Source organism: Danio rerio, chromosome 21, assembly GCF_049306965.1.
Source record: "Danio rerio strain Tuebingen ecotype United States chromosome 21, GRCz12tu, whole genome shotgun sequence".
Classification (NCBI taxonomy): Eukaryota; Metazoa; Chordata; class Actinopteri; order Cypriniformes; family Danionidae; genus Danio; species Danio rerio.
Window position 1 is genome coordinate 42,670,964 of NC_133196.1, and position 14,289 is coordinate 42,685,252.

The following is a 14,289-nucleotide window of genomic DNA, read 5'->3' on the forward strand; positions in this document are numbered from 1 at the left end:
TCAAAATAGATTGCCCAAATCCCATCTTTTTTTTATTATTTTATTTTAAGCATATATATATATATATATATTTACAGTGGAAGTCAGAATTATTAGCCCCCCTGACTTATTAGCGCCCCTGTTTATTTTTTTCCAAAATTTCTGTTTAATGGAGGGAATATTGTTTCAGCACATTTCTACGCATAATAGTTTTAGAAACCCATTTCTAATAACTGATTTATTTTATCGTTGCCATGATGACAGTAAATAATATTTTACTTGATATTTTTCAAGACACTTCTATACAGCTTAAAGTGACATTTAAAGGCTTAACTAGGGTAATAGGATGAACTAGGAAGGTTACGGTAATTAGACAAGTTATTCTATAACTATGGTTGGTTCTGTAGACTATCGAAAAAAAATTAGCTTAAAATGGCCAATAATTTTGTCCCAAAATTGGTTTTTAAAAATGTAAAACTGATTTTATTCTAGCCGAAATAAAACAAATAAGACTTCCTCCAGAAGAAAAAATTTTATCAGACATACTGTGAAAATTTCCTTGCTCTGTTAAACATAATTTGGGAAATTTAAAAAAAAGGAAAAAAAATCAAAAGGGGGCTTAACAAACATTGGCTCGTACTTTAGACAAACAAAAGACAATATAAAAGAAAACAACAAAGAAAAGATACAAAATAAACACAAAGAAAAAAAACACACACATCAAAGTCACAAAACATACAATCAAAACTAGTGAGGGTGTATAGCTTAAACCTCAGAGGGGTCACTGGATTGCTGTGTAAATAAATTAAGAAATTGACCCCAAATCCCATCTTTAAAACGTTTTCATTCTAATATGTCAGATAAATGAATTAAATAAATAAACCAACCAATTATAAATAAATCAGTAATTTAAATAAATTTTGAAAATGACTAGTGTTAGAAATGTATGTAAATTAACGCATGGTTCATAAAAAATGCCTGATTTGCATATTCTAACAAACTTTGAATTGTGGTCAGTGCTTTTCACCTTATTCACCAACAGTGTCTTGTCTTAACAGGTGTACGTTTCCCCAAGGAAAGTACTGAAGAAATCGAGAAACAGAAACAGCAGTTAAAGGATGCAGCGAGTTTCCTCATTTCCTATCAGATCCCTGCATTTGTAAGTATGGGGATTTCAGAAATGTGACAGATGATGATCTCCTGATGCCTGTTGTGCAGAATCACATCTTTGACTGTGTGTGTTTGTAGATGAAGAATTGTCTTGAGCACACATCGATGCCCACAGATGGTGTGACGCTGACAGAGGCTCTGCATCAGCATGGCATCAACATCCGCTATCTGGGCACCGTGCTGGAGTACATTGAGGAGATCCCGCTGAAAGAAAGACTCGATCATGTCTATGTAAGTGTGTGCTTTGTTCAAGCCTGAAGTCACACTGTAAAACCTCATATGTTGATTACTGTTAAGAAAAAACATTTGAGTAAACAAACTCATTTACTCTCCAAAGTTAATAGAACTTAATTTGATTTTGTATTGTCAGTTTATGTAAAACAACTGGCACCTGTGGTTAAACCCATTTTATGTAATTAATTGCAGTGTTGGGTTTTGCAGTGCAGCTATACCTGTACACAGTCACACACTACTGTTACATGCCAGCACGTATTATATTTATTTATGTATTATGTGTCTCATTATGTGTGTATCATTATTTTTCTTTCTATCACCCCAGTCAACTTCCTGGTTTATGCTTACTGCTGTTCCTAATTGGATGGTTCACCTCCAGTTGGTACAACCTATCCTGACACTGCCTATGCTGCGTTCACACCAGACGCGGAACGGGCGTCAAGCGCGAGTGATTTACATGTTAAGTCAATGCAAACACGCGAATAGACATCCTGCGGCGCGATACGCGCGAATGGCGTGGCGTGAATGATGCAAATTGCACGAATGGCGCGGGGCGAATTGAGCATTTTGCGCGTTTGACAAGCTTAACAAGCGTTTCGCGCGAATCTCTTGAGTTCGAAAATCTGAACTTCAGCGTACATTCGCGCCACATAACCAATCAGAAGCTTGCTCTTGTGGGGGCGTGATTGTGACGTAGAACCTGTTGTCGGTGAAGGCTGGAGGATTTCCCTCAGAACACCGACAACAGGTTCTACGTCACAATCACGCCAACAGTTCATCAAACTCGGCTTGGCTCAGTCAGAAGCACCACTGAAAGCCTCCGTCATCCAGGTTAAGTTTCTGGAGGAGTTTATGAGCTCACAGAGCTGGATGCACCTCTGAAAGGATGTAGTGGACTCAGACACGACCCTAAACGTATCGACGCTGTTTTTCAGTCTTCATAAAGCACATAAACACTGTTATTTTCTTCATAAAATCCATGTTAGCCATTTAGCTATGAAGCTAGAGTCTTCGGGCAGACAGAAGCCCTGCCCATCACGCGAATCCGCGTCTGTTCTGAAGTGAATTTGACACGCGAATGAAGCAGGGTTTGACGCGCGAATGAAGCGAGTAAACTCAAATGTTCATGCGGCTATTTACGCGCGAATAGCGCAATTTATCCGCGCGTTCCGCGTCTGGTGTGAACACAGCATATGCTGATTGGTTCCTGAGTAACAACTTGGTCCCGGTGTGCAAGTGTGCAACCCCACTTCTCTAGATTGCCCAGGGGTTGTAATATTTTTGGGAGCCCTTCAAAAATTATATAATACCTGGGCAATCTTGGGGAGTAGGTTTGCACACATGACCAAGGGTCAAATGAACACTCAAAGAGAATTGTAGTCAAAGTAACAACCACAAACAAAAATTGCTGTACAAATAAAGTGACTTATTACCGGCGGTGAATAGTGAAGCAGTGAGTGAGCTATTTACAATCAACAACCAAAACATAAATTAGGAAGACTGGCTATGGGTGGCGCTAAAGCAAAGAAACAATCAACACCAAACAGTTTTACTAACATCAAATCCCCTGTAGTCAAGTCTAATAAACAAATGTGAAAAATAAGTCTTCAACGTCCAAAGACGTTTTACCTAAACTACACTAACTAGCCACTTAAACCAAAAATACACAGGATGGCGCTCTCCCTCTTCCCTGGTGTATCTCTAGTCAGTTGAACGCTTGTGTGTTGAATTGTATATCACGTGACATACTTACCTACCAGTCTGTCTAGCAAACCTCTGTAGGGAAACATGAAGAAGGGGAATGAATGATTACACACAGGGAAGAACAGACAGTGACTAAACCAAAATGACAACACGGTGTACATAAAGGTGAAGACAGACAATATATCACAACAAAACTGAACAAAATGCGGATCTAAACACCAAATCAATCAATCAATTAGGGATGGCTGAGGTGAAACTGACATTTCGACACAGGGTCGAGATCCAGAAGCGCAAGTGTTTTGAAACACTGCACCGAAGCATGATCCGTAACACCAAGGTTGCGTGACTAAAGTGTTTCGAAACACCTGGTCACGTGACTAAAGCGATTCAAAGCATCGATCAGTTCAGAAGCGTTTCGAGACCTTGCCAATCTGCATTTGTTTGACAGGGTCAGAAAGTACCTCTGTTGCATATAACCTAGTGGACCGTGCAAGTGCACGTTGTTACTTTGCTTTAAATGGCTTTTGGGTTTGAATCCCAACTTGTACAAATATTTAAAAATCATGGTTTTATGTATTTTAATTATGTTACTTTTTATGTTGTAGTCTAGATAGGATACAGTTACCGTTACGCCATCAATTAAGCATAATTTTTGTAACACTGTAAAACAATAATTAATATTTTTACAGTGCTGTGATGGTTGGGTGTAGGGTTTGGGTAGACATTAATGAAATACAATAAATGGGAAATTTAATTAACAATATAAATAATTCTTGTTTACTTCCAACCACAACCTTGTCTGATCTAGCAACAATCCTGTTTTATGACCAAAACAAGACATATTTATTCTTAAAGGGTTTATTCGGATGTCAGACTAATGTTGAAACAAAACGATACAAGAACAAAGCATTTCAAACTCATATTAAGCATTTCAAAATAGCTGTACCAGCCTGGATTCAAACCCACTATCCCTGCATGGCAGTCAGGAACCCACACTGCTCCACTAAATCACTTGAACTTGATCAATCAATCAATCAATCAATCAATCAATCAATCAATCAATCAATCAGTCAATTAAGCACAAAAACCAATAACAAATTGAGCCAACAAAGACTTACAAACTACTGGCAGACAAAAAATATATAGTGAGCTGGAGTGGTCTGATTGGCCGAGATCGGGTTGTTACTCAGGAACCAATTAGCATAAGGCAGTGTCAGGATTGGTTGTTTCAAATGTAGGTGAACCAGCCAATCAGGAACAGCAGTAGGCAAACACAAGGAAGTGAACTGGGGTGATAGAAAGAAAAAGATAATGAGACATATAATACTAACATAAATAACCAATGTGTGCTGGCACGTAACACTACATACATATATATGCATACATACATGCACAGCTCTTCGGCTTTTTTGAAATGTTGTAAAAAGTATCTTCGGTCCCTTAAGGTACATTTAGTCAAATTAAATAACAGGCTTTGTTTATTTATTTATTTTTTGCCCATCCCTAAACAAATTCAACAAATAATTCATCTAAAATTAGAAACACTTTGAAAAATGATGGTTACTACTGGTCAGGGCCCGGGCACAAGCAACGGGGCTCATGCACACTTGGGGCCCTTGTGAGAGGAAGAAAAAATTTTAGAGTGTTTATATACACTGCAAATAGCGCAAGTTGTTGGAGGAAATTATGTATGCCATCCCAAATAAACATTTCTCATAACAGGCTTAGTAACGTAACTTGTAAAAAGCATGGCACATGATTTGATGCAGTTCACAAATATGTTAAGGAAATATAAATTTTTATAACATATCAACATAGTTGCTTTACATTTGAAATTAAGTATTGAATATATAAAAAAATATGTGGGCAATACATTATATACAGACATTTTTATATATTTATTATATATCATTCTGCAAGGCAAAACAAGGGCCCCTACAGGACATTGTGCCATGGGGCCTCTGAATTCTTAATCCAGGCCTGCTAATGATGTATAACAGCTTTGCCTACATTATACAATTATGAAATGTGTTAAAAATTATATATATATATATATATATATATATATATATATATATATATATATATATATATATATATATATATATATATATATATTTATTTATTTATTTATCTGAACCTCTTTCAGAGAATTGCACTTTGTGAGCTGATCACCAGATGTGCAAAACATCTGTTTAAGACGTATCTTTTGGTGAGTGTTCAGAAATTATGATATTAATAATACTCTGTGGGATAATGATGTATGTTAGGATTCTCTTGCCAAAATTATCCCTAATCCTCTTTCCCTGTGTAGGCAGTGGAACCATCTGCTCTGTCCGCCTCTGTCAGCCATTTCCTAAACTGCTTCTTGAGCTCCTTCGCCGATGCCGGAGTCATTCAGCAGAGCGACAGGTTAGCTTCCAGACGCAGGAGTCGCAGGAGACGCAGTCGAGTGTCTGAAGGTGGTGCGGTGACCATCTGGTCCACCCTCACTCCCAGCGATTTGTGGAGAGCCATCAGCACTGAGGCTCTGGAGTATTACCACTACAGTCTGTGCTGGTGAGGGGCTGCGCTCAACACTCAAAGACCACACTGAGATCTTAAACAGGGCTTTCACACTGTGCTTAACCATGGGTTACCGTCATTTTAAAAAGCGCTTTTATCTCTGGACGTTTCACACATTTAAAGCAGAAACTATTTACTGGGTTATGATTTTGCAGGTTTGAAGCCAGATTTATACTTCAAGCGATTGCCTTATCACAATATACAGTTCAAGTCAAAATTATTGAATTTAAACTCTTTCTAAAATATTTACCAAGCGTTGTTAAACTGAGAGAATTTTTTAACACATTTCTAAACATAATAGTTTCAGTGACTAATTTTGCAAAACTTACCCTGACATGCACCTCTAAAAATGATACTAAGACATGTCACTGTGAGCACAACATCTCTACTAGCTGGGCTTCCAGCTAACTATATCAAGCCTCTTCAACTGCTCCAGAATGCAGCAGCACGAGTGGTCTTTAATGAACCTAAACGAGCACATGTCACTCCGCTGCTAGTCCGTTTGCACTGGCTGCCAGTTGCTGCTCGCATCAAATTCAAAGCTCTGATGTTTGCCTACAAAGTGACTTCTGGCCTTGCTCCTTCTTATCTGCGCTCACTTCTGCAGATCTATGTGCCCTCCAGAAACTTGCGTTCTGTGAATGAATGTCGCCTCGTGGTTCCATCCCAAAGAGGGAAGAAATCACTTTCGCTCACGCTAACGCTCAATCTGCCCAGTTGGTGGAATGAACTCCCTAACTGCATCAGAACAGCAGAGTCACTCGCTACTTTCAAGAAACGACTAAAAACTCAACTATTTAGTCTCCACTTCACTTCCTAATCTGCAATTGCCTCTCTGAATATCACACTAACTGTACCCAAAAAAAAACAACAAAAAAAAAAACACTAATACTACTAATACTTCCCTTCTTAGACTTTACAGACCTGAAACTTGCCTATAGCACTTATTTATTGTTGCTCTTAGTTGTGTAAATTGCTTCCTTGTCCTCATTTGTAAGTCGCTTTGGATAAAAGCGTCTGCTAAATGACTAAATGTAAATGTGATTGTTTAGCTTGGTAGAGGTGGCGAGTATGACATGTAGTTAAGTTTTTTGAGAGTTGCGCTCTTTTAGAGACCTAGCATGTGCACTCAAAACTATAAACTGGCCTTATCGCTGCAAAAAATTGGATTGCTAGCATTCGACCACCAATCACAAGTCTTGTTTAACAGTTGATTCAGATGGGGACAGAAATGCAAACTTTGACCACAAAATTGAACTCTCACTTTTATAGACTAAAATGTCCATTCAGGAAAAAAATTAATAGCAATCTACATACAATATATATGTAACGACAGGAAGTGACGCATACAACTGAGGTAAGATCCACAATGCAGGTTTATTCGTTGTCAGGCAAGCAAAGGTCAACACAGGTGCAAACAGGTACATGGAGACAGTCCAGAATCAAAATCAGTAAACAGGCGAGAGGTAAAAAGGCAGGCAGCAGACAGGGATAACTAAATAAACAAGGCTAGGAAAATGCGTTGTAATGTCACTGTGACAGATAACAAGACTCAGCAAACTGAATGGGTGACTGTGTGGCTTAAATAGTGTGTGCAATCAGTCTCTGACAATCCTCAGGTGGTGTGAATGTAATCAGTTTAGATGAGGAAGCATGTGTGTCTGTGACTGGAGTGCATGTATAAAAATGTAGTCCAGAAATGGCGAATTTGTAGTCCATGGTTATTGAGAGTGAAATCCAGCAATCTTATGAAAGATCGCTGCTAATCGTGACAATATATGAGGGAACAATTATGGAAACTGGTCACATACTGAATTTGTCCGACCACTTGAACCAAAATTATGCATATTTGGATGTTAATCCTAGGTTTAGCATTGTACTCTGTGAACAAAGATAACATAGGGTTAAATTTACACAGGGTTTAGGATGACTCAAGTAGTCAAGTTAATGGGATAGTTCAATAAAAAATGAAAATGCATTTATCATTTACTCAAACATCACTTTTCAAAGAGAAAAAAAAGACATGTGCTATAGGTGAATTGAATTGACTAAATTGGCCACAGTGTGTGTGTGTGAATAAGTGTTTATGGATGTTTCCCTGTACTGAATTGCAGCTAGAAGGGCATCCGCTGTGTAAAACATATGGTGGAATAGTTGGCGGTTCATTCTGCTGTGGCAACCCCTGATAAACAAAGGGACTAATCTGAAGGAAAATAAACGAATAAAATGATGTTGGAATCCAGTAGCCACTGACACAGATAGACGTCAATGGTTGACACTAATCATTGACACTATAGAAGTCAATGGTTACTGGTTTCCAACTTTCTTTAAATCATCTACTTTTGTGTTTAACAGAAAAATGAAACTCAAACAGGTTTGGAAGGGCGAGTGAATGATGGGAGAATTTAAAATTTCTGTGTCTACAATCTTTTAAAGGTTGTTTGAAAAGCTTTGATTTCATTTCCGTCTGGCAGTGTTAGTGTGGAGGAGGCCGTGGACAAATGCAGACTGCAGAGGATCACCCTGCTCAGAGAGACTGCCATCAAAACTGGCATTCAGGTATGTCAGACTGCATCATTTAGGGACATAGTTCACACAGCAATTGTGAAATTGAAATTTGCTGGTAGTTTTCTGACTCAGACCACTGAAGATGTAGCTGCCTTTTACTCTTCAGTAGAACAATAAACAGGGTGTCAGTGGAGTCTCTAAAGGTCTTAAAATATATTTTATTTCAAAAACAAAGACTTAAAAACTGTTCAATTAACTGAAATATGGTGTTTTGGGTCTTAAACTATTTGAAACTGCTCATAAACATTTGTTTAAAAGTTCTCTGTGTTTGTAGCTACCTGGTGAGGATACCGACCTGAACAGACTGTGGTGCATAAATCTAGTTTATTATAGTTTTTAAAACTTATTTTAAGAAAGGTTATGCTGAAAAAATATATGTATATAACTAGAGTTTGTTTTGACACATTGTTTAAAATATATGGCTAAAAAGTTACTACATTTGAATTTTAATGCCCAACCGGGCCATTCAAAACAAATCTTTAGCAAATTATTCTGTATACTGCTGACATTTCATTAATAAATGAAATTAAATTTAGAAATTTCAAATTTAAACCTGCACAAAAACTGAATAAACAACGTCCAGCACATGCTTTACACAGCAGATGCCCTTACAGCTTCAATCCAGTACTGGGAAACACCCATACTTCTCATTCACATACATACACTACGGCCAATTTAGCTTATTCAATTCACCTATACTGCATGTGTTTGGACTGTGGGGGAAACCGGGGCACCCAGAGGTAACCAACGTAAACACGTGGAGAACATGCAAACTCCACACAGAAATGCCAACTGACCCAGCGCAGGCTCAAGCCAGCGATCTTTTTGCTGTGAAGCAACAGTGCCACTAAGCCACTATTTCGCCCATTGATGGAACTTTAAAAGTAAAAAAAATGTACACAGACAAAATAAAAATTACTATTAATGAACCCCAGTTTGAGCAAAAAAGATGTTTAATGTTTACTGAATACTTTATTTGAAGTGTCTGTGTTCATCTCTCACTCTGGATCTCTCTCTTTTTAAGATTCTTTTAAGAGAGTATCAGTTTGATTCTGGACAGAATGTTGTATTCACTGAGGAAGACATCCTTAATATTTTCCCTGTGGTGAAGCACATCTCTCCGAGGGCCAGTGATGCTCTTTATCTCCTGCACCGTGGTCAGATGAAGGTCCAGCAAGGTAAATATTGTTTGAAAATTTTTATAGGATAATGTACTCTACCTGGCAAAAGTCTTGTCATCGAGCCCAGTTATAAGAGCAAGAAATAATAACTTGACTTCGTGGCAGAAGTTAGTTCTGTTTCATTCCTCCTGACCGCCAGAGACAGTGTTAACACAGTGGATAATTGCAGCGCCAGCTGGATAGGCCGAGGAGCAATATACCAACAAAGTCACATGGTGACGCGAGCTGAGGTATATAATCCGCTACAGGGGCCTCATGTATCAACATTGCATACGCACAAAAACTTTGCGTAAGCCAGGTTTCACGCTCAGAATCGCTCACGTTTGGATTTACTAACGATGAAATGAACGTGGGAATGTGCGCAGCTCCACGCCAGCTTCATGGCTGGCGTATGCACATTTTTTGTGCGTGTCTGTTTTATTTCCATTGGCGACTCCTAGAGGCAGTTGTGTTAAATTGCACTCTACAAAGTGTCTTTGAGCCGTGCAATGGCAGCTGTATGAGACGGGTTCATCTAGCAGGTATATAAGGTTTCCATACCATACAGTTGACAGCCAAACATTAAAGCGCAATTTGCAGCGGTCGCCTGTTTTCCCAATGTAATGGGAGCGATCTACTGCACGCACATTGCTATATGTTTTTTGACATCTTCGGACTACGGTTGGTTTTTCCTTTGTTACTGATCTAGGATCATTCACTATAATATATCGTGGACTGTGGGTGAGTTTTTCTTCATTATCTTACATTCAGCTGTAATGTAAAAGTGTCATTTGCCTCGCTGTATTATCCAGGGGCGAGACGCTGTATTACGTAAGCATCTGAATTAAGTTAAAGCATATATCTCACGGTACTATCCAGAGATTGAACAACGTGACTCTGTCACTTTTATGTCCGAGTGGTAATCATCTCATGGTGCTTTCCGGAGGTTTTATACCGAAATGTGGTTAGTGTTTATGTGACATTTACCTCGCGGTTCTATCCGGAGGATACTTTTTCTACCGCTACAAATACTCTGTGTGTTTCTCTTGTCTGTTATTGGACATATGCCCCGTTCTGCCCAACTGACTTAACCGTGGATGATCACTATATTTTTGCTAGTGTTGATTTTCTTGTTTTCTGTTTCTCTTGGTGCATCCGGAGATCAAGTTTTTGATTAACGGTTAGTGTGATTATATTGTGCGTTACGTTATATCACTAACATTAACGTTAGCCAACGGTCTTAGCCGTGGTAAATTATTTGGTTGGTCAGTTCGACACCTTCTCATGGCTTATTACGCCATTTCCACAGCTTTCCCGATAACTTGCAAGCTCTGTTCTAACGAGCTTATCCCGGATGACGGACACGATATCTGCCCATCCTGTTTTGGCGTTCAACATCTGTAAGACGAGCTAACCGATCCGTGCCCGTATTGTAGTTTGCTGCCCCTGTCAGAGAGACAGGTGCGTTTGGCTGGGCTAAGCCACAATCAGGATGCTGTTGCTTTACCAGTGGGCCTAGCGTTACCGAAAGAGGGGAAAAAACGTCATGTCAGCATGTAAGGATTTCATTGCAGAATTCTCGAATGCTCTTAAGGGGGCAGGCATGGCCAAAAGACGATCTAAAACTGCTCGCACTGTGGCCTCTATGGCAGAGGCAGAGTCTATCGGTGTGGTGTGGTGAGGAATGTCCCTGAAGTTGAACAGCCAGTTGCGGCGCTAGTGGTGTCACCAGATAAAGCAATGAGGGGAAATGTCTGATGGCCTAGGGCTCAGTGTGGCCGTACAGATTCCCTTCTGAAGAAGGCTTACGAGTCGGCTTCCTACATTACCAGGGCTGAGAATACTGTCTGTCAATTAATTTTGGCTGCCTCTAACTCGCTAAGCGCTGAGGTGGACCCCTTAGTCCCACGTTTTTTACAGACAGCCCTGCTTGCTATGGGGCATGTGACTCGAGAACTGGGGTCCCTCGCTCAGGCTAAATTGTCAGAGAAATTGAGGGATCTTCCTATCGTCCTAGGACACCTTTTTGGGCCAGATGTATCAGACGTTTTGGAAAAACATGAAAAATTGTCTACAGCTTCACAGCAGCTAACTCAAGCACAACGGCCTTCAGATTTCAGAATGTCCTTGCCGCCGCCTAGGCATTATACCTTTGTACAACTACGTTTCCGACATGGGGGCCCAAGCCGACCAACAGAGGTTCCAGGGTCCGGATGACGCACAAATACGTCACCCCCGTGCCAAACCTGCTCCCCGTCACCCTCCATTAGGGGGTACTCTTCAACGCCCCCCCACAACTTCAAAAGGCTGGAATTTTAAGGCCTGAGATGATTGGGCTGGCAGTCAGCTGTTTCACAAGCCATCAGTTTAGTTGTTGGGAGAACACAGTGTCAGACCCATGGGTTTTAACAACCATGTGCAAGGGTTACATCCTACAGTTTCGCTGCCGGCCCCCCAAGTTTTCGGGTCTAATTCCAACAGTCGTGACAGACCCAGCACGTTCTGCAGCTCTCTCCAGAGAGATTTGTTCCTTGTTGGAAAAGAGAGCAATAGAAGCAGTTCTTCCTCTAGTTCAGAAAGAGGGTTTTTACTCGACTTATTTTCTGGTTCCAAATCGGAACAGAGGTTTTCGTCCAATATTGGATTTAAGAAGGTTGAACAGGTTCCTGAAAAAACTTCCCTTTTGCATGTTACGTGTAACAGCAGTTCTTCTGTCCATTGCAGAGGGAGATTGGTTCACAACTGTTGACCTGACGGATGCATATTTTCACGTTCTGATTGCCAAGCATCACAGGAAGTTTCTGCGCTTCAGTTTCAAGAACAGAAGCTACCAGTTCAGAGTTTTACCATTTGGTCTCGCCCTAGCCCCCTGTGTGTTTACAAGATGTATGAAAGCTGTCCTGTCTCCCCTTTTGGGCCCTATCTCAGTCTCGGACAACAGACAGCCAGAACCTCTTGAGCCAGTTTCGTTTGGGAGTATATCTACAGTATGGCGTGCTTCTGAGGTTGATCGGGATGCTAACATCAGCATCTTGTGTAATTCCCCTGAGATTGGTATGGAACAATCTTCTGCCTTTTTGACAGCTGGGGTACCGGTAGGGAATGTTCCCACCCGCTGAAAGGTTATAAAAACCGATGCGTCTCTTATGGGTAGGGGGGCAGTGTGGAACTACAGAGGTATCATTGGCAGATGGTCAAGAGACGAGCTGAGAGACTGTATCAATGTATTGGAGATGCGGGCAGTTTTGCTGGCCCTGAGGCATTTTCTTCCTGTTTTAGCGGGTCGACATGGCCTAATCCGGTCAGATTTCGGACTGATCCAGGGAAGTGGAGACTTCATCCGGATGTAATCCAGGACAGAGTTTGGCAGGGCAGAAGTAGACCTATTTGTGACTAGAAACACAACTCATTGGCCGTTGTGGTTTGCTCAGACGGAAGGGTCCAGTCCGTTAGGACAGGACGCACTGTCAAACGACTGGCCAAACCGCCTTTTTTATGCTTTTCCTCCAATACCTCTGATATGGGAGACACTGCACAGGATTGCTCAGGGCAGACACTGTGTACTTCTAATAGCACCACGGTGGCTGTCCAAACCATGGTTTCCCTTGCTCCTAAAGTTGTTGGTATACCAACCAAGGCAACTTCCAGGCAGGAGGGACCTGTTGTCTCAACTAGATGGTCATTTTGGCATCCAGATCCAGCAGGTCTACAGTTATGGGTGTGGCCTCTGGGACCAACCCTTTATTAGAAGAATGTGAGCCTTCAGTCATCCACACAGTTCCTAACTCAGGGGCAGCTTCTACAAGGAAGCTTTATGCTTATCGATGGAAGTCATTTTGTTCATGGTGTGCGACTCGGAATCTTAATCCTGTTCAATGCAAAGTTCCAGTAGTTTTAACCTTTTTACAGGGGCTGTTAGAGAGTGGCAAGGCTGCATCCACACTAAAGGTCTACGTGGCAGCCATCTTGGCCCATCATGCATCTGTAAATAGTTCCTCTTTAGGGTCTGATAGCCTAGTTTGCAGTTTTTTGAAGGGCGCAAAATGTCTCAATCCAACTCGTTCTTCTCGTTCTCTGGTGTGGAACTTGCCTCTGGTGCAGGAGTCTCTCTGCCAGTCTCCATTTGAACCTTTGGAAGAGGTTAGATCTAAAGTGGAAGTCCTTAAAGACGGCTTTCTTCTTGGCTGTTGCTTCTACAAAGAGAGTGTGTAAGCTGTTTGTCAGTGAGTCAATCTTGCTTGTGATGGAAACCAGACGACTCTGGTGTTACCCTCTGGCCTAATCCATCTTTCCTCCCTAAAGTTTTGTTGCAGCAATTTATTAACCAGTCAATTAAATTGCAGTCCTTTCAACCATCACCTTCTGGCCAAGGTTCTCTGTTTCTATGCCCTGTGCGTGCCTTGAAATCTTATGTGGCAGCTACTACACAGTTAAGACAATCAGAACAGCTGTTTGTCTGTTATGGAGAAGCTAGGAGAGGTGCACCTCTAAGCAAACAAAGACTTTTGTTTTGGCCTATAAGAGGGCTCTACAACCTATACCTGGTGCCATCACTTGCCATTATACTAGAGCCATTCCCTCCTCCTGGGCTGCTTTTAAGGGTGTTTCTCTTGCAGAGATCTGTGCAGCAGCGACATGGTCTTCTCCATGTACATGTGCAAGATTCTACAATATCAGTGTTGCTGACTCTAAGGATAAAGGCTCAGCTGTTCTCCGCAAGTGACTCCATATGTCTTCTGGTGAGTTTTTTCTTCCTCATGACTTTTCTGGTATGGGTCATCCACTGCGTAAACACTGTCTCTGGCGGTCAGGAGGAATGAAACAGAACGTTGGTTACATATGTAACCGTGGTTCTGTGAATTCCGGATGACCACCAGAGTTCCCTGTCAGCTCAGTTCACCATGTGACT

The 14,289-nt window shown here is 40.9% G+C and overlaps 1 protein-coding gene across 8 annotated transcripts in view; it reads left to right on the forward strand.

Annotated features, from left to right (window-relative positions):
* Positions 1-14,289, forward strand: part of cluhb (clustered mitochondria (cluA/CLU1) homolog b) — a 60,286-nt gene that overhangs the window by 27,006 nt on the left and 18,991 nt on the right. For 6 of the 8 annotated variants that reach the window (XR_012396855.1, XR_012396856.1, XM_001920794.8 and 3 more), the window contains 6 exons: positions 1,038-1,138; positions 1,228-1,380; positions 5,237-5,299; positions 5,402-5,646; positions 8,127-8,211; positions 9,245-9,398. Coding sequence is in view for 5 of the 8 variants with exons in the window: in XM_001920794.8 (XP_001920829.4) it covers positions 1,038-1,138; positions 1,228-1,380; positions 5,237-5,299; positions 5,402-5,646; positions 8,127-8,211; positions 9,245-9,398 (801 nt within the window). In the remaining 3 variants the exon portion in view is untranslated. Of the gene's footprint in view, positions 1-1,037; positions 1,139-1,227; positions 1,381-5,236; positions 5,300-5,401; positions 5,647-8,126; positions 8,212-9,244; positions 9,399-13,996; positions 14,138-14,289 lie in introns of those variants that run through there. The other 2 variants (XR_012396857.1, XM_073935471.1) reach the window with 2 other exon arrangements.